Source organism: Brassica napus, chromosome A8, assembly GCF_020379485.1.
Source record: "Brassica napus cultivar Da-Ae chromosome A8, Da-Ae, whole genome shotgun sequence".
NCBI classification, from domain to species: Eukaryota; Viridiplantae; Streptophyta; class Magnoliopsida; order Brassicales; family Brassicaceae; genus Brassica; species Brassica napus.
In genome coordinates, this window is record NC_063441.1 from 1,281,340 (window position 1) to 1,308,077 (window position 26,738).

A 26,738-nucleotide genomic window follows, 5' to 3' on the forward strand; every position below is an offset into this window, starting at 1 on the left:
TATTTAAGAAAGTGAAGTGGGACCAAAGGTTTGGATTTAAGGAAGGGCGGCCGCTTTTACTTATGTCACCGAAAAGCAGTCAAATGCATAACGCTCTTCCAAGCGATTCCTCGAAACGGCTCCGAGTGGCGGCAGTGGGACCCTTAAGACTTGAGCCTCACGCGTTTTCATTAAAACGCGGTTCCTGAGCCGCGCGTCCTCGTGATTGTGCCACGTTTTCCAAAATTTCTCAGCTTTTGTTGCGCCGCTGCTTGATTCGTATTTATTTAATACTCCCTCTGCTCTTTATAGATTTTTTTTTAGAAAAAAAAAATTATTTTAAAAAAATACATTTTTTACATTTTTAAGACACTAATTAATGAAAAATTGTACTTTTCAAAAAATACAATTGTGTTTGATAAAATTTCATTGGTTAAAAGTTATTGGGAATAATTAATTAAGAAAAACAATGTATTAGAAAATACAACTTTAAATGTTTTTTTAATAAGTGTGAATGGATCTTTTAAGAACGGAAGGAGTAGAAAGTAGTTGTTCAGTAATTTCCAGATTATGATGCGAAATCGGCGTCTCTTTAATAAGCTTTTAATTGATTTCCACAATATGTAATTTGTAGGATAACTTTTTTTGTTTGGGAAAACAATTTTTAGGATAGTTTCTTTTGTGATTACATCTGACAATTTATTTTGATATCATTTATTTCGGTTGTATCTAGAACCTTTCTCGATAATATTTGTTTGTTATCACTTTGATATATAGCTTTAGGCTTTGAATGTTACGAACCATCTCGCTCCGCACCGCAGTTAACAGTAACAAAAATCTCTACATATATCATATATCTATACATTTTTATAACTGTTAAAACCGCACCGCAGTTAAACCGCTTGTTCCGCACCGCTCAAACCGCAGTTACCATTCGGAGCCTTAGTATTCACCTTTTACCAATTACCAAATAGATAACATATGAAAGATCTGTTTGTCTTTTTCTTCAGTTTTGTGACACACAAATCATTGCGGCTCTAATAGATGACATTTAAAAATAATATTCACTTCATTTCAAATTGAAAATGGTTTTAGATTTTTTTTTTAAATCATGATAAATATCATTTATATTTGCAATGCATATATTAAATGAATTTTTCAGCTTTTACCCCTATTTCTGTTCAATTAATTAAAAAATAAAATATAATACTAGTAAATTAAACAAGGGTAAAACAAAACGCTACTAATTTTTAACATGTATGTAAAAATCTTAAACGAGAATTATTGTAAAAGAGAAGGAATAGAAACAAAGAAAAGGTAGTAAATAGGAATAAAATGTACTCCCTCCGTTCCTAAAAGATGTATGTTTTGGAAAAAAAATTTGTTTCAAAAAAATACATTTTTTATCTTTTCAATGTATAATTTTATAAAAAAAACTGTAAGTTTCAAAAAAATTAAAGGTGTTTATTGAATTTCTATTGGCTAAAAGTTATAGAAAATTGTTATTCACAAAAAACAATGTATATTTAATGAGTTTTTTTAATATATGTGAAAAGTTTAAAATATGCATTTTTTAAAAACAGAGGGAGTAATAAGTAATATTCTCGTTTCATAATTTTTTAAAATTAAAGAAATGACAAAAATATTACGTGTAACAAATCTTCCTTATTAATGATTTAATTTTTAAGAAATAAATGAAAATTCATTATTTTCTAATCATTCATCAGGTCATTATTTTAGTGCCTTCATTTACTTGAAATCGTTTACATATGGAAGTTTCCATTTTGACATGTTTTGTAGATTTAATATGGATAAATATATGAAGCATATATTCTCAAGCCAACTGCATTCTATATTCTTGATAGCCAGCAATTATTTTCATATGTCGTTGAACGTATATTGTGATTTGTGTATGAAATTATATTTTATAAATAAGATTCTTTGCAGGAAAAGCAGTTAACACGTGGCTCTACACAAATGGATAAGACAAAAGAAAACCCCAAACACCGATTCTCTGTAATAGACCAATCTTAAATGTCTTTGACTGTTCACAGGAAAGCACCCTAAAAGGAGCGCTCGCTTATACTCGCTCTCTATAAAAAGACGCTTATTTTCTCGTTAACACAAAACTCTTTCACAGATCTTCTCGTTTCTTTTATGATTATCATGACCAAGATGGGCTTCAAACCCGACCCGAACCCGATCCAGGGTAATGCGAAAGAGATTCGCTACAGAGGCGTGAGGAAACGTCCGTGGGGAAGATACGCGGCGGAGATCCGAGATCCGCGTAAGAAAACTCGCGTCTGGCTCGGAACGTTCGACACCGCTCAGCAGGCGGCGCGTGCCTACGACGCTGCAGCGCGTGAGTTTCGCGGCGCCAAGGCTAAGACGAATTTCCCGACGTCCCTCGAGCTTAACGTGAATGACGGCGGTTACTCCCGTAGTCCTAGTCAGAGTAGCACCGTCGACTCCGCCTCTCCGACGGCGGCGAGATTGGTTACACCTCCGCAGCTCGAGCTCAGCTTAGGTAATGGCGGCGGCGCGTGTTGTCAGATTCCCCTTGCGCGTCATGTTTACTTCTTTAACATGACGGCGTTCCCACTGGCTGCTACGTGTGGGGTCCAGAGCGAGTCTGATTCGTCTTCGGTCGTTGATTTCGAAGGTGGAGCTGAGAAGAAATCTCAGCCGTTAGATCTGGATCTTAACTTAGCTCCTCCAGCGGAATAGGCGGTGTCTATAGTCTCTGAGGCGTCGCGTCTTTGCAAATTAAGAGAGATTGCGTTCTCCTAGTAGTTTTTTTTTTAAAATTTATTTTCTGTCTAAAAATTATATCTTTCGTTTTTAGAAGAAAATAAAGAATAGTTAAATAAGCTGACATGTAATGATCGTTATGTATATATTATCGACGTATTATAACATAAGATATGAACTTATGTTATGGTCCTTTTTTTCTGCAACTGATTTCTTAATGTCGTTCAAGTGTCAATCGAAATGGCGATTAATTTTAATATTTCCGAGAGTACGTTGTAACGAACAATATAAATAATTCCCAAAGACAACGATTCTTATTTTAAAGTATAGAAAAAATAAAGCCCTTTTTACAAAAAAAAAAAATAAGTATACAAAAAATATAACTATTATAGTGCTTTCGGGTCGTGTTATAAATCTTTTTTAAATCGTAGTTGTATTATTTTCCCTAAGAGATAAATAAATAGAATAGTCATTGGCTTGAAAACAATGGTCCAAGTGTCCTGTCCACACGAACCAAGGACCCCCCATATTTGGCTGCAGCGTATGTTAGAAGAATACTTCTTTACAGCTTACGTCATCGTCAAAGGCTCTACTCTTCACAGTATGAACAACCTTTTGACGTTGCCCAAGAAAAAAAAAAAGAACAACCTTTTGACTTCTGAGTTTAAGGACTAATCCAGCATATTAACAAGTTTGAAATAGTGAAACGGTGACGTTTTAGAGGAGGTTAAGAAGATAACGTGGCTTCGTAATGAGAGACAATGAAGGTGAGATTGGATTCTTGTCGCCAACTTTGCTATCAAGACAAAGGAAGGTGAGGTTGAGCACTATCTCTCAGATCCAACGGCCTGAGTCAAACTATAATTTCCACGTGGATAGACGTCGTAATTGTTCTCTTTTGGTTACTAACTTACTATACTACTCCCTTCATTTAATAAGTGACCTTTTAAGATTGTACGCATATATTTAAAAATTTATTTAAATTTTTATATTTTAAACAAAAACATCATTAATTATCTATTTAAACAAATTTTGACCAATAATAAAATAGATTGTAGAATACAAATGGTTATAACATATAAAGTTAATAAATTGTACATTAGAAATTGAAAATATTATTTGGTTTAGAACAATATATTTTTTTTTAAATGTCATGTATTAAAAAAGGGAAAGACTATTGTTTGGACTATTGTTTGGAATGATTTTGTCATATGAGTGTTCTTTTTTTTTTGACGTCAAAAGACATGAGCATATATAATTAATAGTAACAAGAATGAATGAAATGGGTAAAAGAGTGACGGGCACATCTATATTATTAAAACTGAAGTACCTTTTAGTATTGTTTGGAAACTTAGATAATAGATTAAAGTTGTTTGGAAATAAGGATAACAAATTAAATATTTTTTCAATTTATATATTTAGTCACTGTATTTCTTTCTCATTTACAGATTCTGTCGTTTTGAATTTTGGATAGCAGATTAAATGAGAATTGTTTGGAAACATGGATAGCAGATTAAATATTTCTTTTTATTTACACATTTACTCATTGCATTTCTTTCTTATTTACAAATCTGCCACTTCACTTAAAATCAAAATTTTTAATTAATTAGTTACAATGAATTGTTATTTCTTTTGCTGAAAAAAACTGTAATATATAGTATATATTAATCTGCTACGATACAATTTTCAAGAAAACAAAATATCATAAAATTAATAATAATTCATAAAAACCTATTGTAAAAAATTAAACCATTTTTAAATAAATAAACAAAAAAAATCAATAGGTTAATATATGAATATTACAATTAGATCAAATTGCATCAAGTTATAAAATTAAAAAATATAATATTACGTAAATATAAAAAATTATTATCAAACATCTATATTATAATATAATATATTATACTCTAAATATATTTTACTAAACATAAAAAGATAAATGAACATTTTATAAAATCCATGGTTTATAAATTTACATTGAACGCAAGTTAAATCCAACATCCGCGCGGAGGCGCGGGACAAGATCTAGTATTAATTAAGGCAATTCCTTAAGTATACAACCTTCCCCTTAAAAAAAAAACAGGAAGGAAAATAAATATTACAAAATAAAAATTACACATAAATCCAAAAATTCAATGTATCAAATCCATGCGACGACGACACCCAGACACCATTCTTATGTTCAGTCTTCTGTCCGTCCGTGTCTCAACTTGGGTTAAGATCACGCGATGTCTGACCTAACAATCTGCAACACGCAATAAAACACCACTTGAAATGATTCAATCTGTCTTCGATTTGAAGGCATGAAAGATGTAAAAAAGCGTAGCATCAGCCAAACCTCGAGAACAAGAATCTTCCAAGTGGGCTAAACGTTTGTATTGGAAGTGAACTCTTTGGTAACTTGTTTTCTTTTGATTTCTGCATCACTGGTCATCGTCTTACCGAACACACGGAACGCCATGTCTTGCACTTCTTTCACTGACACTTCCTTTGAACTGCATGACAATTTTCGAGGTTCATCAGGTCAAAAGTATTGACTAATTATTTTGATAAGTTTCCTGGGTTCCAACTTAAAATCAATTGGCAATTAGTGGATTGACCCAAGTCCCTTATATATTACTCAAGTCCTTTTCATATATCCGATGTGGGATCTTCTCTCCAATACCTTCCCTCGAGATAATGGTGCGTATAACCATTAATCTCGCAGAATCCATCATACCCCCTCCGAAATCATGCTTTATTTTTCTAGCAATCTCGGCGGAACTGAACCTTCTATGGGCCATCAGCTAATGGGATGATCGGGCCACTGTCCGGGCCGGATTAATGGGTCAGGGTATTGGGCCGGCTCTGATACCATGATAAGTTTCCTGGGTTCCAACTTAAAACCAATTGGCAATTAGTGGATTGACCCATGTCCCTTATATATTACTCAAGTCCTTTTCATATATCCGATGTGAGATCTTCTCTCCAATATATTTGATATTTTATCATATATAATCGGTATTTTATCCAAATTACCCAAACAAACTATCCGAACCCGAACCAGATCCAAATGAGAACCGAATTTTTTCTGGGTATTTTCGGGTTCGTACATTTACTATCCAAACTGAACCGAACCCAAACTATCCAAACCGAACCGAACTGAAAATAGGTCAAGTAGTAAATGGATCCTCTAGCCCCCTATCTGAACTACCTGAAACCTGAAATACCCGAACCAAACCGAACTGATACACGAAATGCCCAGGCCTACTGGCGATTGCGCTGGGACTTCCAAAAATAGGAAAAAATAGTATTGATTGTATGTTTAACTCATTGTATGTTTCTAAACAAAAATAATAATTCATCTACATTAAAATTGTAATAGTATTGATTATTGCAAAACTTATAATTTGAAATGCATAACATATATACAATGTGTTCAGTTTATATAAGAAATCAAATATTTTATTCTTTTATTTACTACTATAAAGTACATGAGAAGTTTAATTCATTTTTAAAAAGTATTATAAGATTTTCTGGGTTTTTGCCGGATGGGTGTTGGTTCACAAGTTAATAACAGGGTTTTGGGTCTTATTGGATTTTTAATTAATAGGTTTTCAGTAAATCAAAATTTTATGGAAACATATTAGTTGGTAGAATCTCTGATAGAATACTAAATGAAGAGAATAAGTCAGTTGTAATTATATACGGCAACTGGGTTTTGCGGTTTGATTGCTAGTCCGGATCGAATATAAAAATATTGCTTATATCTTATCTCATTTATAAACCATATATGTACATTATACTAAAAGGAGTTAAATAATTTGTAAAAATAAAATGCCTTCTTTGCACCATTTAAATGTATATACCTTATTATTACTCATCATTCCATTTCAGTTTGGTATTATGGTTTTTGTTCAATTTTGGTTCGGTATTTTGGTTTTGTGTTTTGGCTCTAGAAATTTAGAAACTATTCAATTATTTACAAAATTTGGTTTGGTTTCAGTTAGGTTATTTTGGTTTGATTCAGTAGCAAAGTTGAGAACTGGAAAATATGCAAAAAAAAAAAGGTTGGTCAAATTTAGTTTTGGTGGTTAGATTCTGGTTTTCCGGTAATTACAGATTTATAGATAAAATATCAGATAATTTATGTCTTTCAGTTTAAATATCGGATAATTCAGATTTTTGGATAAAAATATAAAAATAACTCAAATATTTTTTAATATTTTGAATAAAAATTTACTCAGTAATTTGTTTTTAGGTAATTAGGTTTTTAAATAGTAATTTCGGATATTCAGTTATTTGGAAATTGAATATGTTTAATATTTCTAATTATATAATTTATATTTTCAAATTCAGGTATCCATTAGCCTTTCAGTTTGGTATCAATATTTCTTTTCCAGAGATATATAACATGTTCGGTTATTTATGAAATTCTTTTCCATTTTGATTTTTTTTTTACAGTTTGGTAGTTCAATTTTGATTTAGGTCTTTCAGTTTAAATATCGGATATTTCAGATTTTTGGATAAAAATATAAGATAGTTCAAATATTTTTTTAATATTTTGAATAAAAATATACTCAGTAATTGTTTTTAGGTAAATAGGTTTTTAAATAGTATTTTTAGGATATTCAGTTATTGAGAAATTGAATATGTTTAATATTTGTAATTGTATAATTTATATTTTCAAATTCAGGTATCCATTAGGCTCTTAGTTTGGTTCTAATATTTTGGTTCGAGAGATATATAATATGTTCGGTTATTTATGAAATTATTTTCAATTACTCATCATTCCATTTCAGTTTGGTATTTTGGTTTTTGTTCAGTTTTGGTTCGGTATTTTGGTTTTGGTGTTTTGGTTCTAGAAATTTAGAAACTGTTCAATCATTTACAAAATTTGGTTTGTGTTTCAGTTGGGTTATTTTGGTTTGATTCAGTAGCAAAGTTGAGAACTGGAAAATATGCAAAAAAAAAGTTGGTCAAATTTAGTTTCGGTGGTTAGATTCTAAATTTTCCGGTAATTACAGATTTATAAATAAAATATCAGATAATTTAGGTCTTTCAGTTTAAATATCGGATAATTCAGATTTTTGGATAAAAATATAAAAATAATTCAAATTTTTTTAAATATTTTGAATAAAAACATACTCAGTAATTTGTTTCTAAGTAATTAGGTTTTTAAATAGTATTTTTGGATTTCAGTTATTTGGAAATTGAATATGTTTAATATTTGTAATTATATAATTTATATTTTCAAATTCAGGTATCCATTAGCCTCTCAGTTTGGTATCAATATTTCTTTTCCAGAGATATATAACATGTTCAGTTATTTATGAAATTTTTTTCCATTTTGATATTTTTTTTACAGTTTGGTAGTTCAGTTTTGATTTAGGTCTTTTAGTTTAAATATCAGATATTTCAGACTTTTTGGATAAAAATATAAGATAGTTCAAATATTTTTTTAATATTTTGAATTAAAATATACTCAGTAATTGTTTATAGGTAATTAGGTTTTCAAATAGTATTTTTAGGATATTCAGTTATTGAGAAATTGAATATGTTTAATATTTGTAATTGTATAATGTATATTTCAAATTCAGGTATCCATTAGGCTCTCAGTTTGGTTCCAATATTTTGGTTCGAGAAATATATAATATGTTCGGTTATTTATGAAATTCTTTTCAATTACTCATCATTCCATTTCAGTTTGGCATTTTGGTTTTTGTTCAGTTTTTGTTCAGTATTTTAAAATTTCAAACCTTTGTTTGGAAGATAAAAACAGCATTGAAACTAATAAAATAAAGTATATTTACCAAATATATATTATATACTAAGTAAGTATATTCATTAAATATGAATATAAGTTACATATATTTATTTATAAAAATTAAGTAACTAAAAATTATACTATTATAAGACATTATTTACTAACATGAAAGTTTCAAATAATAAATGATTATTTTGTAATATTGATTTTAATTTTAACAAGTGAATAATCAAAAAATAAAAAATAGTAATTTATAAATAGTTTAAAATTTTACTTTTGCCCGTGACCCAGAAAACCACCTAATAGAAAAATATAAACTTAAACTCCTACCATTCATTACAGAAGCTTGACATGTTTGAGTTGCATCAGTTTTCTCTTATCCGAGAAAAAAAAGACTGATCCAAGATCAAACTGGACTCTCCTCAAATTACCGCAAACTCATCGCTGCTCAAACATTCAAACATTTTCTCTAAATCAAGATCAGCTAAATCAAGATCATCATCACCCAATTCTCCTGCAGCAGGTAATAACAGAGGGTTGTTAACTTGTTATTGTTGCAAAAACTTTAAGAAACCCCACAACCTTATGATGATGATGATGATCATCTTCTTCTTCTTCTTCTTCTAGAGTTTTATTTCAAGAATCTACTCACACAAGTGTACGTTGTAAGTTATTGAGATAGTAATTAATTTTGTCTTAACATAGAGTAAACTAAAACAGATTATATTTTGATGGCTGAAAGCTTTTAAAGAGAAGACAGACTCTAGACTCAACTCAATCCCAAACTTGATATTCAATATTTTGAGGTGGAATAAAGTAAGGGGCCACGACTCTTTTCGTATGACCTGAGATGTCAGAATCAGCAAGCCTGAAAAATGCAATCTCGGTGTCCTCCAAGATATAGACTTCGTTAGGTCTCACATCAGGAAAAGAGCTTGCACGGACACAGAATGCTTCAGACTTTGAGATGAAAATGGTGAGATCTCCAATGTCTTGAGTGTACAATGCATTTCCCAAGGGAAGTACCCTGAACACCATTACAGCTTTTGTTTCCCAACTGGTACCACCGCCCACGCTCTGTCTGAAACACTTGACCAAAAAGGTTTCACCTGTGGATTGTGATTCCACCAAGTGTTCGGTGGTGAAACAGGTATCCATAACCTCACGTTCTGCTTCGCTCAGCTCGGGAAGGTAACGATATCGCAACACCAGAATCTCGGGTGTGTGCTGGTCTTTGCAGAGATCCCATGACCCAATGATTTGGCCTCCAGCTCCAGGTATGCGGAACATGTTAAGTTCCTTGGAAAACATGACACGGGAGGAGAAGAAGCTAGGGTTTGCGATCCTGATGTTGAACCACTTGGACTTGCTGCCTAGAGCAGAGGAGGGTCTGCAGTAGCTGAGTTGGGGTCCCAAGAACTTGACAGCCACGACACAATCTTCGTCCTCTGGAGATGGTGAGGACAAGGACACGTTGGTGACGATTTGGGTTTGGCAATGAGGCACAGTTACAAGAGGAGGCAGCAAGATGCGTTTTGGATTTGCATCTGATGCAACCGGGTTTAGATCATCATGGAGACAAAGAGTGCCAACGCCATGCATCAAAGAGGCTACCCAGCCATGAGAGGACCCGATTGTTGTTACCTCTGCATCGTTATACACTAGCTGCTCAGGCGCCTTTTTTCTCAATCTAGGATGATTTTTCATAGAATATGCATATTCGAGTAATACATGATCTGCCCCACAAGGATCTGCGCCAAGGATGAAACAAGGAGGGGTTTGCACCAGGGAAGATGAGCCGCCACCAGAGGCTCTTACCAACACAGGTTTCCGAATGAAGAGCTTCGGGGAGTAGCCGAGAAGGAGAGACATGAATTTTAATTAAACAATAAAATGAAACAAAACAAAGAAGAAGAAGAAAGAACCGTAACTCGAGAGATGTTCACATTATCCCCACCTAAATCCTTCTATAAATACAGAGCAAGGAACTTGGCCACCAAGTTTTCCATTAAAAATAATAAATAAATAAAATTTCCATTTAGAGTTTAGACAAAATCTCAATTGGATGTCGCTTCAATGATAGTCAAACTCTCCATTAATTTAGGAAAATTAGCCTTTTATTTAAGTAAATTAACATCAATTTTGGGTATTTAAAATTACGCACACACACATCATATTAACATCATATAGTTTTCGAACTAAGAGTCATCTTTAATAATAACTGACTAGGTGATTTTCCCGTGTTCATGCATGAATATAAATATTTAAAAATGAATTTATTATAAAATTTTATTAATATTTTATTGTTGCATTTTAAATAATTTTAAATTATATTGTAGTTGATATGTATGATTTATTTTAAATAATATGATGTTATTTAATTATATATGTGATTTATTTAAAATGATATTATGTTCTTTAAATATACGTATGATTTTTAGTATATAATAAATCATTTATTTGGTTATTATTCGAATGTATAACATCTACTTCTCTAATTCTATCGTAGTATTTTTGTTCTACATTTTACAATTTTGATTATTTTGTTATTTAATTTATTTAATTCTTTTTTAGATTTGTAGATATATTTATTAAGATTATCAATAATTTAATACATGTTATTTTGAAAATAAAATAGTAAAAATTAACGATTAATTGATTATGTAAATAAATATAGCAACAATAGTCTTTTCAAACATCATGCATATATATAAAGTATACAAAAACTTAATTGAAATAATTGGTTAATATATGTATAATATTATTAAGAATTTCACATTGATTTATCTATGTTCAGTCATTCTATAATTTATATGTATAAAAATAAAATAGAAATATTACTATAAATAATAATATCTTATTTTTGTTAAATTTTGATTTTATATTTTTTTTAAAAAAAATTGGATTGGTCAATTAATTATTTTTGTTGATATATTGTGTTACATATATTTTTCAAATTAAAGTACAACTATTTTAATTGAATTTAACCAAATCGAACTAATTGTATTCATTGTATTAGTGTGAGTATTCATCTTAAATGTGTAAGTACACTTTTTATTTTAAAAACAATTTGGAATATGTTAATTTGCAAAACTAAAATTAGAAAAAAAAGATGATCGGTACAATGAAGTTTTTTGGCACAACCCGCCTAAATTTTAATAGAATTTAGGGTTTCCGTCTAAAAATTTTAGAATAATTTAGGTTTCTTGCCTAAATTAAAGTCTTCCAAAAGTCTTCGAGAGGAAGTCATGGATTAGATCTTAAAAGTAATTAATAATTTTGTAAAAAATATTTTCAAAGGGAAAAAAAATTGAAATCATGTATCAATAAACATTTATAAAAGATGGAAATAGTTTTACTATAATTGAATTATTGTTAACATAGGTGGGTGAATGTAGATTGAGTCATGATAATCTTTGGTTTAGGGTATGATAACATATGTTGTAGTATTGTTGGTATTTTTAGGGTTAGATTTTGAAATCTTATATTTTAATTTTTTTTTAATCTGACCTATATATTTTTTTTAGTGACTATCTAATAACTTGATTTAAACACTTTTGAAGTTCTTTCTAAGTTTAAGAAAGTGTTTTTTTTTTGCATTATTTGATTTTAGGGTCTATAAGACTTACAAAGACTTAAAAAGAAGTTCTCTGGTATATCCCGCCTAAATTTTAATAGAATTTAGGGTTCCTGCCTAAAAAGTTTAAAAGAATTTAGATTTTCCGTCTAAATTAGTCTTCCAAAAGTCTTCCACGAGAAGTCTTCTCATGTATTAGATTTTAAAATTAATTTATAAAATTTATAAAATATATTTTGGTAGGCAAAAATCCAAATCATGTAAATATCAACATTTCTAAATAGTGTAAATTTACTAAAATTATATTATTTTTTAACATAGATGAGTGAATGTAGATTGAATCATGATAGTCATTGGTTTTTATGATTCGGTAACATATGTTATAGTATTGTTGGTATTTTAAGGCTAGATTTTTAAATATTAACTTAGAAAAAACAATTAAATTTGATATATATTTGTTCAGTTCTGTGTATATTAAACATTTTAAAAGTTGATTTTAGATTTAATGAAGTTTTTTTTTTTGTTATTTAGTTAGTTATTTAATTTTAGGGTCTAGAAGATTTCTTGGGAAATGAATTTTACCGTAATTAAAAGCGACATCCAATTAAGATGCTGTCAAAATGGAAAGTTTTTATTTACTTTTATTTTTAATGGCTTTTATTTTTAATGGAAAACTTGGTGGCCAAGTTTCTTGCTCTGTAGTTATAGAAGGATTTAGGTGGGGATAATGTGAACATCTCTGGAGTCAGGGGCGGAGCTACATTAGGTAAGTAGGGGGCAGTTGCCCCCTATAAAATTTTAAAATTTCATTTAAATGCTTAGGAAAAAATTGATTGCCCCAGTTGAAAAATATTTATTGCCCCCCCCCCCTCCCAGCAAAATCAGCTCGCAAAGTTTAATATAAAGTTTCCATTATTTCTGTTTTGTTAACATTATTATGTTGCCTTATTTAATTTGAACATTAAACCATTATTTCCATTTTTATATAATGAAAATGATTTTCTTTCTTCAAGAACAGTTTGCTTGATAGTTTTACTGAACAGAAAATTAATATATATTTATCTAATAAGTAAATTACTCAATGACAATAAAAATACAATATTTTTATTTTAGTGATTATCTGTTTATTTAATGAGTGAAAAATCTTCTTAAAAAAATTTCTTTATGATTTTGTTATTTTCATCATTTTGAAGTACCATAAATTTTAAGGAAGACATTTTAAATTATAATCAATACTTTTTTTAAAAAAAAATTGTTTTATAAACTATATTCTATAATGAATTTATATAGTTGACAAAATGAATTTATTAAATAATTAATATTTAATAATAATTTTATTTATAATTATTATTTGCCCCCGGTAAATTTTTATTCTAGCTCCGCCACTGTCTGGAGTTACGGTTCTTTCTTCTTCTTCTTTGTTTTGTTTCATTTTATTGTTTAAAATTGACCATGTCTCTCATTCTCAGCCACTCTCCGAAGATCTTCATTCGCAAACCGGTGTTGGTAAGAGCCTCTGCTGGCGGCTCATCTTCCCCGCTGCAGACCCCTCCTTGTTACATCATTGGCGCAAAATTTGCGCCGGATAATGTAGAGCTCCGTTTTGCATATACTTCTACAGATTATCCTAAACCGATAAAAAAGGCGCCTGTCGAGTTGGTGTATAACGATATTAATGATCCGATCACCCCATGGCTAGCTGAGAAATTTAAAGAAGGCAATAAGGTTAGTGATGCAGCAGTAACAATCGGGTCCTCTCATGGCTGGATAGCCTCTTTGTTGCATGGCGTTGGCATTTTGCGTCTCCATGATGATCTAAACCCGGCTGCATCTGATGCAAATCCAAAACGCATCTCCCTGCCTCCTCTTGTAACTTTGCCTCATTGCCAAACCCAAATCATCACCAACGTGTCCTTGTCCTCACTATCTCCCGAAGAAGAAGATTGTGTCGTGGCTGTTAAGTTCATGGGACCCCAACTCAGCTTCTGCCGACCCTCTGCTCAAGGCGACTCCAAGTGGTTCAACATCAGGATCGCAAACCCTAGCTTCTACTCCTCCCGTGTCATGTTTTCCAAGAAACATAACATGTTTCGTATACCTGGATCTGGAGGCCAACTCATTGCATCATGGGATCTCTGCAAAGACATCAAGCACACACCCAAGTTTCAGGAGTTGCGATATCATTTCCTTCCAGAGCCGACCGAAGCAGAACGTGAGGTTATGGATACATGTCTCACGACCGAACACTTGGTGGAATCACAATCCACAGGTGAAACCTTTTTGGTCAGGTGTTTCAGACAGACTGTGAAGAAAGGCCTATTGGAAACAAAAGCTGTAATGGTGTTCAATGTAAGCCCCAAGGGAAATGCAGTGTACACTCAAGACATTGGAGATCTCACCATTTTCATCTCAAAGGCTGAACCATTCTGTGTCCGCGCTAGCTCTTTTCCTGGCGTGAGACCTAACCATGTCTATATGTTGGATGTCATGGAGATTGCATTTTTCAAGCTTGCTGATTCTTTCATCACAACTCTTACTGAAAGAATGATGGCCCCTTACTTTTTTCCACCTCAAAATATAGAATATTAAGTTTGGGATTGAGTTGAGTCTAGAGTCTTGTCTTTTCTTTATAAGCTTTCTACCATCAAAATAAAGTATGTTTTAGTTTATGCTCTGTGAGAATAATAGAGTTCCAGTTAAAACAAAATTAATTCGTATCTCAATAACTTACAACACTTGTGTTCTGTTCTTCAAGAAACTCTTTACAAGAGAGTTTCAAAAAAAATAAAAATCTTTACAAGAACTCAAAACCGAACACTCAATTCTCAAATCCATGCATCTGTTCACATGTTCTACTATTCTCAAAACTGATTCTTTCTCCAAACCGGTACATGTCCTTGGACCACCTAGCCAATGAAAATTCTCGTACTTCGATGTTGCCATTTAGATTAGCAAGAGACGATATGGCCGTTACATGATAGCCTGATGGATATTTATTTTTTAGCAACTCCTCAATGGTTTTGATTCTGGAAATAAAACTGAAGAAGAAGAAGAAGAAGATGATGATCATCAGGTTTTGGTGGTTTCTGAAAAATGTTGCCACAATGTGGCTCTGTTATTACCACAATGTTTGAATGTTTGAGCAGCGATGAGTTTGCGGCTTCTTTTCTCATGTGATGATGAGTCTTATTTTGTATGTAATTTGAGGAGAGTCCGGATTGGTCTTGGATCAGTTTTTTTCTTCCTCAGATAATAGAAAACTGATGCAACTCAAACATGTTCAAGCTTCGGTAATGATTAAGAGTTTGAGTTTATATTATTGTCAATATTTGTAGCTTCAGTTCCAAACTCATGGAAAAATGTAATGAAAATTTTCTACAATCAATGGATGCATTTTATACCTTTCACTGTCGTGTTTTGAGACTAATATGTTTTTAGTAAAGTTTTGAGACTAGAATTTTATTGTATATAGAAAAAAAATCTCATAGTCCACTCCAGTTACAAACTGTTTCTCATCTTTTATGATCTCTCCCGCATCTTTAGTTACAAGAAACTCGAACTTGTTGACCAGTTCAAACATAGGCCAACAAGTTCAGTTGTTCTATTCTGCATTATCTCGGCGTTGAACTTCTTCTGGGATGCCAGCTCAGCAAGGATAGTGGCATTCTCCGAACGGATAGTGGCATTCTCAGAAAGGATAGTGGTGTTCTGCTCCTCCAATGCCCCAATCCGTTCATCTTTGTCATGTAGCTCCTCGAGAATCATGGGATCGACAAAAAATTAATTTTTCAGAAAAACATTCTAACTTTCCAAAATCTAACCCTAAGAACACATACAATACTACAACATATGTTGCAAACCCTAGACCAAAGAATACCATGATTCACTACCTACACTCATCTATATTGAAAACAATTCAATTTTGTTATATTTTAATTTATATCACTTAAAACTGTTTATAATTACATGATTTTATTTTTCGCTTATCAAAATATTTTTTTAAAAATTTATAGATTATTTTTAAGATCAGCTATACCAGAAGACTTATTTTGAAGTCGTCCAGACGACTTCCAATATCTCAGATGACTCAGACGACTTACTAGGGCTATATTCGTAAAAATGGCTTCTGTTTTTTGTTTGATCACAAGGGGCTGGGATGTAATTTTACAAGACTTTTAGGTTAGTTTTGCATTTGATTCAAGTTTGAGTTTAGGTTTGGGGTTAAAATCAAGTTGTGGGTTAGTTTTGGCAAATTCCCCTTATATTAAAATAGAAGTAATTAAAGAATTAAATATTAAAATTATGTTTTTTTTGCAAACATATTAAAATTATGTTGAATTGGTAAACCAACATATTTTGAAATAATACTTTCATTAAGATAAATAAATAAAATATCATTCACCGTTTAAAGTGACTAAAATATCATTCACCTTTTAAAATGATTAATATTCATAAATTATGTAATAAATTTTACAAAAAATAAAATTGTTAACATATGATAAATTTTAATATTTAGAACTATATATCATCTATTTAGTTATTTTTAAAATGACAGTAATATATTATCATAAATTATTATATACAAAATAATATAAAATTTTATATTTATAAATGAAATGTCACCCGCACGGGTGTGCTCAGGACGCTCAAAGACCACCACTTCATCATCACCGCTTCTTCCAACGGAGAGCATCAATCGATCGAGATCTCATCCTTAACACAAACGAAGCCACCACACTCAGAACCATCTTCAGTCCACCGGAGAGCATCATCAAACGAATCGAGATCTCATCCGACCATTAACACACAGAAAAAAGAAATAAAACCAGAAGCCCTAGAAACACTGCCTCCTTCTCATGAGACATCCCGAGCCGAATACAACGACTCCCGCAGAGCCAAAACCACCAAACGCCTTCATAGACAAAGACCACGGATGCCGACGATACAGAGCTAAGAGACCCCCCCCCCCCCCCCCCCCCCCCCCCCCCCCCCCCGGGAACAGGAGCCGGCGACAGCGGAGCTAAATAAGCTTCCACCACCCCGAAACCAAGTTAAAAGGAAAAAACGCTTTCTACCTCTCCAAAATAGGCACATCAAATCGAGAAAAGGATCCAAAAACGGACAGGGGAACTCAACGCCGGACCGATGGTGGCTGTGGAAGCCCCTCCATCGGCCGGAAACCAGATCTCACTTTGTATATATGAAAAATGTATAACAAAACATGCTATTTTCTAATTTGTTGGACAATTTTTGTTATTAATTGGAAAAGTTAGGGGCATAATCCTAAGAATAATTCTGCTTTAATAGTATAGACTATTGAAAGATGATATTAAATATATTTCGGCAACTTCATATAAAAAAATTTTAAATAAGACATAGGCATTATAATGAACTCCAATATATTTGGTATAGTTTTTTTGGACAACAGGTTTTTGATGGTGTTAATAGGGTTTGAAATGAGTTAGAGTTTGAATAGAGTTTTAGGGTATAGGGTTAGAACACTAACGAATTTCAATCGGTTAATAAACATACGCGAAATGAGCTTAAATTTTTGATGGATACATTATTTAAATTATTGATGGATAAATTATTTAAATTGGGCTGTTTTGTTTAGTTGGACAAAAACATACTATTTTCTAATTTGTTGAGCAATTTTTGGAAAACTTAGGGACATAATCCTAAGAATGATTATGTTTTAATAGTATAGATTTCGGCAGCTTCGTATAAGAAAATTTTAAATAAAACATAGACATTATAATGAACTCCAATATATTTGGTATAGTTTTTTGGACAACAGGTTTTTGATGCTGTTAATATGGTTTAAATTGAGTTAGGGTTTGGATAGAGTTTTAGGGTATAGGTTTAGAAAACAAATGAATTTCGATGGGATAGTAAACATACACGAAATGGGCTTAAATTGTTTGTTGATAAATTATTTAAATTTCTGGACTGTTTTGTTTAGATGGACAAAAACATGCTACTTTCTAATTGGTTGGGCAATTTTTGTAATTAATTAGAAAAGTTATGAGCATAATCCTAAGAATGCTTTTTATTTAATAGTATAGATTATTGAAAGACGATATTAAATATATTTCGGCAACTTCATATAAGAAAATTTTAAATAAGACATAGGCATTATAATGAACTCCAATATATTTGGTTTAGTTTTTTGGACAACAGGTTTTTGATGGTGTTAATAGGGTTTGAATTGAGTTAGAGTTTGAATAGAGTTTTAGGGTATAGGGTTAGATCACAAACGAATTTCGATGGGTTATTAAACATACGCGAAATAGGCTTAAATTTTTGATGGATAAATTATTTAAGTTATTGGGCTGTTTTGTTTAGTTGGATAAAAACATAATACTTTTTAATTTATCGGGCAATTTTTGTAATTAATTGGAAAAGTTAGAGGCATAATCCTAAGAATGATTTTGCTTTAATAGTATATATTATGTATTTCGCTTGATGGTTTAATGTGGGTGTTATGTAAGAAGAACAATGAGATGAAGACACATAACAAATGAGGAAAAAATGGAGAATCATGCTCCATCTCTGCTTTCTTTTTTCCTATTATAAAAAACAAATGTTGTAACATAGGATAATTTCCAATATAAACAGTCATAATATGCCTAAATTTTATTTTGATACAGAAAAATCAGTCCAAATGATAAAAAAAAAAGCTAAACATAGACACATAGTACATTACATGTTCATAAGAGCCAATCTGAATACATATCGTTTCCACTGAATTTTGATCTTCAGCAGTATCTATACATGTTATGAAGCATTTCTATTGAGAATTTTAGAAATAAATATTATTGGAACATACAACACCCAAAAACCTCGCGTTTGCGCAGGGTTGACGAATCTTCGTATAAATAATAATCTAGATGTGACAAAATAATTATTTATCAATCACAAATAATAAAAATATAAAAAATTTAAAACTGAAAATATCAAATAATAATATATAATATTATTTTTTGATGTAAAATTTGTTGTCATTGTTGAAAATGACAAAAAAAAAAGAATTGACAACAAAACATCAAATTGATGTAATTTTAACACCAAATTTGATATCATTGTTGGAGATGCCTTTAGAGCCGACTCTCATGGTGGGAAACTATTAAGGCTCCGAATGGAGACTGCGGTTTGAGCGGTGCGGGATAAGCGGTTCAACTGCGGTGCAGTTTTAACAGTTATAAAAATGTATAGATATATAGTATATGTAGAAATTTTTGTTACTGTTAACTGCGGAGCGGAGCGAGACGATAGTCACCATTCGAAGCCTAAGTATAGAAGTTTAGCACAAAAAGACTATTAAAAATGGAAAGCAATTTAATGGAGAGTTTGACCATCGTTAAAAGCGACATCCAATTAAGATTCTGTCTAAATGGAAGTTTTTATTTATTCTTATTTTAATTGGAAAACTTGGTGGCCAAGTTCCTTGCTCTGTATGTCTAGGGGATTTAGGTGGAGGTAATGTGAACATCTCGAGTTACGGTTCTTTCTTCTTCTTTGTTTTCTTTGTTTAGTTTAAATTTATTGCTTATCTTTAGCTAAGAACATTCATGTCTCTCCTTCTCAGCCACTCTCCGAAGATCTTCATTCGAAAACCGGTGTTGGTAAGAGCCTCTGCTGGCCGCTCATCTTCTCCGCTGCAAACCCCTCCTTGTTTCGTCCGTGGCGAGGATCCTTGTGGGCCGGATCATGTAGAACTCCGTATTGCATATGCTACTAGACTTTTTCCTAAACTGATAAAAAAGGCGCCTGTCGAGTTGGTGTATAACGATGCTAGTGATGCAGCCGTAACAACAATCGGGTCCTCTCACGGCTGGGTAGCCTCTTTGATGCATGACGTAGGCACTCTGCGTCTCCATGATGATCTAAACCCCGTTGCTTCGAACTCAGATCCAAAACGCATCTCCCTGCCTCCTCTTGTAACTTTGCCTCATTGCCAAACCCAAATCATCACCAACGTTTCCTTGTCCTCACTATCTCCAGAGGAAGAAGATTGTGTCGTGGCTGTCAAGTTCTTGGGACACCAACTCAGCTTTTGCAGACCCGCTTCTCAAAGCAACTCCAAGTGGTTCAACATCAAAATCGACAACCCATGTTTCTTCTCCTCCCGTGTCATGTTCTCCAAGAGACATAACATGTTTCGCATACCTGGAGCTGGAGGCCAACTCATTGGATCATGGGATCTCTGCGAAGACAAGCACACACCCAAGTTTCAGGAGTTGCGATATCACAACCTTCCCGAGCTGAGCAAAGCTGAACGTGAGACTATGCACTCCTGTTTCACGAGCGAACACTTGGTGGAATCTCGATCCACAGGTGAAACTTTTTTGGTCAAGTTGTTCAGACAGACCGTGGACGGTACCAGTTTGAAAGTAAAAGGCACCAAATTGAAAACAAAAGGTGTTATGGTGTTCAAGGTAGACGACCATGGAAATGCAGTGTACACTCAAGACATTGGAGATCTCGCCATCTTCCTCTCAAAGTCTGAACCTTTTTGTGTCTGTGCTAGCTTTCTTCCTGGGGTGCTTCCTAACTATGTCAATATCTTGGATGTCAGGGAGTTGGCATATTTCAAGCTTACTGATTCTTCCTTAATAAGTTATACTCGCAGATTCAAGGCCCCTTACTTTTGTCCACCTCAAAATATAGAATATTAAGTTTGGGATTTGAGTCGAGTCTGGTAGAGTCTCTGTGTTTTCTTTAAAATTTTCAACCATATGTCTTAGTATATTCTCTGTGAGAATAGAGTTCCAATTAAACAAAATTAATTAATATCTCAATAACTTACAACACGTGTTTTGTTCTTCAAGAAACTCTTTAGTACAAGAACTCAAAAACGAAGAAAAAAAATCTCATTGCCACGCATCTGTCCATTCCATTGCCTTGACCGTGATCAATTCTTCGACGAGTATCGTGCCCACTCTTTTTTCATGATCTTTTTTCATGACCTGAAACAACTAGAAAAAGAGGTATCAATTCTTTAAAAACGAAAAGACGATCACATAAAACTTTTTTTCTAGCTTCAGTTGATGCAAAATCATTAATAATTGATTTAAAATTTATACTCTTTAAGACTTATTTTTCTATGCGTAAAATTGCTAAATCATCCAGCCTTTTTTGAGATATTGATGATCTCAAATAATTATTCAACAATTTTAGCTTAGAAAAACTTATTTGAGATGATGCAACTGTCTCAGGTGTGGTTAGTAAAATTCATAGTTTTTACCAACTCAAGAACCTGAATAGATGTTATTGATTCATCGGACAAACTCACCTGCAATATTCTTGGCTCAAAAAAAAAATCATCTGACGAATCGTCATGAGAGAATGTTTTATCAAAATTGGTGCAATCTTTTCTTAATTCAACAACATCAAGTGATTTTAGCTTCGTCATTGAATTATATAAAAAACCAAAAACATTTCAAATGTTCTCATTTGTTCAATTCTATCATTCAACGAAATAATTGCCATATCCATAACAACAAAAAAATAATTGTTTTAAAAACCATCTTCGACTGTTTGAATTACTTCATTACAATTAGTTTCATCAAATTGTTTTTTTCTTCTAAAACATACGCTTTTGGGAAATATAGCATCAATATCCATATCTCATGAGCAAGATCTTAGCCATGTTCATACTAGACCTAAATCCATCATTTCTATATTTCTCATCATGAGATTCCACATTTGTTTTTGCTCTAGAACTCTCAATATTTATTTTTTTATGTAACAAACTTATCAATTTCATTAAACTATTTCCAAAACATGTATGTTTTATACATACACATTTCGAATAAGAGAACAACAGTGCATTAAACTGACCAAAATTTCAAGACAAAGATCTCGCTAGGCATTAGCTAGAGACCACAAAATCTTATCATTAAAAACTCATGCTGGATAATCGTGTATACTTTTCTTTAGTTTAGAGTCTTTGTTTAGCATTTGATGAAGCTCATATGAATTAACAATTTGGCAATTAGGAGAAATATAATGTTGTGTATTTTATATTTAAGCTAAATTTAAAATTTAAGAAGAGTTGTAAAATAAAATTTTGAAATCAATTTCATTGTTTTATTTTATTTTGAATGAGATATGCCAATCATAGTTATAGGATTTTGATTGAATCTGTGAAATGCATTCGATTTAAATAGTTTGTGCATTTAATTGACCAATTATATATATTCAGATGGTTTTGTGAAAACATAACAATTCAAAGGGATACATATAATTGAGGACTAAAGAAATCCTCTCTATAATAAATCATAATATATTTTTAAGTCATGAATAGATGCTATCCTAATATCTATATATATAAAGTGGACATTTCTCTTTTCTCATAAAGCTACATAAACAAGTATTGCACCAAAAACTGATACATCATCATTTATTTCAGAATTTTATATAAAAATTCATTTTTTTTTTAATTTTCTTATTATTTGACCTAATATCATCTCTTAATTATATATATTTTTCTGATAATAAATCATCATCCACAAATAAACCATATCATTTAATACTTAAATCATAAATCTAAATCTACATATAAATATATATATTTTTAAATATGAGATATCATTTTTTAATAATTTAGATATATAAACATGTTACTGTTTCTAATATATTTTACTAAACATTTTAATTTGGTATAATAATATATTATACAAATATAAGAAAAATTCATGGTTCATAATTTCTAGTAAACTTTTATTTTTATACATATGTTGTGGATGAAGATGTGTACAAAATTTTAAACATCAATTTTTCAAATATAGAAAAATATTACTTTCAGGAATAAACGTGGTCGATAAGTACATTCATTACCATTTATGGCTCTATTTTCTGATCCAGTTATTGCAACTTAACCAAAAGAGCAAACAAAAATAGTTTTTCTACACGCAATTTATTACAAGTTACAACAAAATTTCTTTATTTTATTTATTTATCAAATAAGTTAACCACTAACTTAATTGGTTATGAGAATTGAATGTTAGATTTCTAACTCAAATTAAATACGTAATTAATAAAATTTCATATATATAGAAAAGTTTCTTAGTTAAAGCAAAGTATTAAGTTTTTAAAAAGCGAATGGTATTGGTAACTTGGTAGTGTTTGTAGTTGAAGTGTTGTTATTACATTTGCTTGTGCCTAACAGTTGCATTAACCCAATGATTATGCCATATGTGAATCTCTATACTCACATCTAGACACTAGCTCTATAATCTATATCATCTTTTGGAGTATACGTTATACTAAATTTTCAACCGTTCTTTATCTTTTTCATTTTCAGCTTTGTGATGCAAGAGAGTGACGGTTATCTTCCCCCAAAAGAAAACAAAATGAGACTAGTATTTAAATGCACCAAGATAGTTTATTCATGTAAAATTTGCTAAAGTAAGTTTTATGATTCAAGCATAACATGGAGAAGAAGTCTATGTCTCATGGTCACAAGTTCTCTTCATCAATGGGGTATGCAAACATGGAGAAGAAATGGGTATTCTCAATACTGATAGCATCTCTTGTTTGCGGTTTCCTCATCGTAACTTACTTCAACATGAGTCTATTATTTTCTTCACTTCGACCACCAATCATTGAAACTTCCTCACATTCCAAAGTTGACAATCTCCCACGTTTCGCTTACCTTGTGTCGGGATCTAAAGGAGATCTTGAAAGCCTTTGGAGAACTCTTAGAGCATTGTACCATCCAAGAAACCAATACATTGTTCACATGGATCTTGAATCACCCTTTGAAGAGAGACTAGAGCTGGCTTCTCGAGTTAGTAACGACTCTATGTATTCAAAGATTGGTAATGTTTATATGATAACTAAAGCTAATCTTGTGAGCTATACCGGACCAACAATGGTGGCGAATACTCTTCATGCTTGTGCCATTCTTCTTAAGAGAAGCCCTGACTGGGACTGGTTTATCAATCTCAGTGCTTCGGATTATCCACTTGTGACTCAAGATGGTAAAAAAGCTTGATCTTTCTTTCCTTATCTTCTTGATCTTGGGTTTCACCTAACAATGTTACATGTTTTGAAGATTTGTTGTATACGTTTTCAACTTTGGACCGTAACCTCAACTTTATCGAGCTCACAGCTGACTTAGGTTGGAAAAAGTGAGCTTCTCTCTCTCTATATATATACATGAGTCTCTCAAATTCTATTTTAGTTTGCATTGGCTGAATCTAATGATTCTTGGTGTCTCATGGTGAAGCAAATACCGAGCAATGCCATTAATCATTGATCCTGCACTCTACATGCTAAACAAATCAAACATTATTTGGGTCAGGCCTGATCGAAGTTTACCAAATGCGTTTAAGTTACATACCGGTCAGTATTGTTCTTCTAGTCCTCAAGTTAAAAAAAAATTATTACTATGTTCTTGTTGCAATAATCAATTATAGTTAACTATGTGTTCTTGTCATGTAGTTAAAACCACATATATTACCATTCTTGTTGCAATACGCAATAACTAAGTTCTTGTCATGTGGTTACATATTACAATGTTCTTGTTGCGATAAACAATAACTCTTTTCTTGTCCTGCGCATGTAGTTAAAAACATATATTACTATCTTCTTGATGCAATTAGCAATATCTCATGTAGTTAAAGACATATTACGATGTTCTTGTTGCAATAAGAAGTAACTATGTTCTTGTCATGTAGTTAAAACATATTTACTATGTTCCTGTTGCAATAAACAATAATTATGCTCTTCTTGTAGCTATAGTGAAGTTTAAAACTTCTTGTCGGGTTTCTCGCAGGATCAGCTTGGATGGTTCTCTCGCGCCCATTCGTGGAGTATATCATTTGGGGTTGGGACAACTTACCAAGAACTTTACTCATGTATTACACAAACTTTGTTTCTTCTCCTGAATTTTACTTCCACACAATCATATGTAACGTGCCTGAGTTCTCCAAAACCGCGTTGAACCATGATCTTCACTACATTGCGTGGCACAGACCGCCGAGGCAGCATCCTCGCTTGTTGTCCTTAACAAACATGAGACCGATGATTGCGAGCGGTGCTGCATTTGCTCGAAAATTCAGTAGAAACGACAGTGCTTTGGATAGGATTGATAAGGAACTGCTTATGCGTACGAACCAAGAGGGTTTCACTCCTGGTGGGTGGTGCGGTGGGAAACCTGAGTGCTCGGTTGTGGAAGACGTGGCTAGGATTAATCCTGGATCAGGAGCAGAGAGGCTCAAGGGGCTTGTAGATAGGTTAGTTTCAGAAGCTAAATCAGGAAAAAGTTGTGGGAACGTTAATTTACTACAATGGGACAAAGGATATTTGTAAAAATAATAAGAATATAAATTTAAATTACTATACTGAAATAAATTGATAAAGATGAATTGCAGAGTCGAGATAATAAATCTTTAAATCTTTAAACGTTTTATAGTGTGACGGTTTTATAGTGCACAAATTCTCAGGATACAACTGCAGTGTTTCTATTTTGGTGAACAAAAGATAGAATCATTTGTTACCTTTTTATGTGTTGTATTCTCATACACAAAAAAAACTAGAAAAAAATAATAGCATGTGAAGGATTTAGTATGAGTTGATTACTTGGCTTCTTTCAAATGAAAGGAGGATGGCTCTTTATAACTCATATGGTCAACAAGAACCATAAACTGAAAATTTGAGAATTGACTTACATTAATCATTTTGACAAATATTAAGGCTTATGCTACAAAAAAAATCAGAATTGATTTTCGTGTATGCTTAATTGTCCATAATAGTAATATTAATATCATAAATTAAAATAAATATATTTTTTACTTTGTCAACAAAATTCAAAGTAGAATTTGTAAAAAAAAAATCTTTTGACCCGTAGGCACATTTACCAAATCGCGAAACCCAAAACTCGAGTCCGCTTCAAATATCTCTTTTCATATTACAATATGGAACCTGAGATATTTCACAAATGTCATTATAAGCTTTACAAGCAATCCATTTTGAATTTTCATTTCTCATTCAAACCAATTCTGGTTTTAACATATGGTTCACTACTTCATTGTGTCCAACATTAGGTTATTCAGATGAACTTTTTCGCCCGAACACTTACCGAAAATAGTATAAAACCATTTTGTCAAAATGAATTCCAACAAATCGGTGTTAATAGAGTCAAGAAATCAAGCTTGGAGAGAATCTTGCAGTTAAGGCTAAATCTACAACACAAATTTTATTCTATTAGCATAAACTGAAGTACAGTGAAACCTCTATAAATTAATAATGTTGTGACTACACCAAAACTATAATTTTTTATTAATTTATAGAGATATTAATTTATCGATATACTAATTGAACCAAAAACTCAATTTGAGACTATAAAATTATATTATTTTATAGAGATTTTTAGTGTATATTAATTCATAGAGTATTAATTTAATGAGGTTATACTGTACGTCAAGTAACCTAGTGGTTTTATCAAGGCTTGCAAATATTACTATACAAATACAAAGATCACATTTATGTTCTATAATCAATTCTATAGTAGCAACAAAGTTTCCATTTTTGCATGATTGATACTCCATAGCATACCAGAACCATCATCACTACCACTTGCTAGTAATAAAGGATCTGCTGTTGGTATATTGATGGACCATACACACGTTTCTCATGCTCCTTCATCTCTAACCAACTGACTTCTTTCAACATCTC

The 26,738-nt window shown here is 31.9% G+C and overlaps 5 protein-coding genes across 6 annotated transcripts; 4 read left to right on the forward strand and 1 right to left on the reverse strand.

The window, feature by feature from the left end:
* The first annotated feature begins 2,000 nt into the window (after positions 1-2,000).
* LOC106359462 (ethylene-responsive transcription factor 8) lies at positions 2,001-3,001 on the forward strand. The gene has a single exon (XM_013799166.3). It carries the CDS (start codon positions 2,137-2,139, stop codon positions 2,704-2,706), a length of 570 nt encoding a protein of 189 aa, XP_013654620.2. The 5' UTR covers positions 2,001-2,136; the 3' UTR covers positions 2,707-3,001.
* A 6,145-nt stretch (positions 3,002-9,146) lies between these two features.
* Positions 9,147-10,439, reverse strand: LOC106360438. The gene has a single exon (XM_013800035.3). It carries the CDS (start codon positions 10,346-10,348, stop codon positions 9,251-9,253), a length of 1,098 nt encoding a protein of 365 aa, XP_013655489.2. The 5' UTR covers positions 10,349-10,439; the 3' UTR covers positions 9,147-9,250.
* Positions 10,440-13,447: 3,008 nt separating this feature from the next.
* On the forward strand, positions 13,448-14,760 carry LOC111204157. The gene has a single exon (XM_022698365.2). It carries the CDS (start codon positions 13,506-13,508, stop codon positions 14,640-14,642), a length of 1,137 nt encoding a protein of 378 aa, XP_022554086.2. The 5' UTR covers positions 13,448-13,505; the 3' UTR covers positions 14,643-14,760.
* Positions 14,761-19,335: 4,575 nt separating this feature from the next.
* LOC111204156 lies at positions 19,336-20,848 on the forward strand. The gene has a single exon (XM_022698364.2). It carries the CDS (start codon positions 19,625-19,627, stop codon positions 20,729-20,731), a length of 1,107 nt encoding a protein of 368 aa, XP_022554085.2. The 5' UTR covers positions 19,336-19,624; the 3' UTR covers positions 20,732-20,848.
* A 2,458-nt stretch (positions 20,849-23,306) lies between these two features.
* On the forward strand, positions 23,307-25,466 carry LOC111200002 (beta-glucuronosyltransferase GlcAT14A-like). Of its 2 annotated transcripts, XM_022690684.2 has the most exons (5): positions 23,307-24,040; positions 24,115-24,190; positions 24,289-24,404; positions 24,838-24,919; positions 25,037-25,466. In XM_022690684.2, exons 1-5 carry the CDS (start codon positions 23,491-23,493, stop codon positions 25,371-25,373), a joined length of 1,161 nt encoding a protein of 386 aa, XP_022546405.2. In that variant the 5' UTR covers positions 23,307-23,490; the 3' UTR covers positions 25,374-25,466. The 2 variants fall into 2 exon arrangements, with proteins under 2 accessions (XP_022546405.2, XP_022546404.2); XM_022690683.2 differs by having other exon boundaries at positions 23,310-24,040; positions 24,838-25,466.
* Positions 25,467-26,738: the final 1,272 nt, after the last annotated feature.

What these genes read in the sequence shown, in the direction of transcription:
- LOC111204156 (XM_022698364.2), top strand. Translation starts at nt 19,625, where the DNA reads ATGTCTCTCCTTCTCAGCCACTCTCCGAAGATCTTCATTCGAAAACCG.
- LOC106359462 (XM_013799166.3), top strand. Translation starts at nt 2,137, where the DNA reads ATGATTATCATGACCAAGATGGGCTTCAAACCCGACCCGAACCCGATC.
- LOC111200002 (XM_022690683.2), top strand. Translation starts at nt 23,491, where the DNA reads ATGGAGAAGAAGTCTATGTCTCATGGTCACAAGTTCTCTTCATCAATG. An exon ending in GCTGACTTAGGTTGGAAAAA is followed by an intron (nt 24,191 to 24,288) that starts GTGAGCTTCTCT and finishes CTCATGGTGAAG; the next exon opens with CAAATACCGAGCAATGCCAT. An exon ending in TGCGTTTAAGTTACATACCG is followed by an intron (nt 24,405 to 24,837) that starts GTCAGTATTGTT and finishes GGTTTCTCGCAG; the next exon opens with GATCAGCTTGGATGGTTCTC.
- LOC106360438 (XM_013800035.3), bottom strand. Translation starts at nt 10,348, where the DNA reads ATGTCTCTCCTTCTCGGCTACTCCCCGAAGCTCTTCATTCGGAAACCT.
- LOC111204157 (XM_022698365.2), top strand. Translation starts at nt 13,506, where the DNA reads ATGTCTCTCATTCTCAGCCACTCTCCGAAGATCTTCATTCGCAAACCG.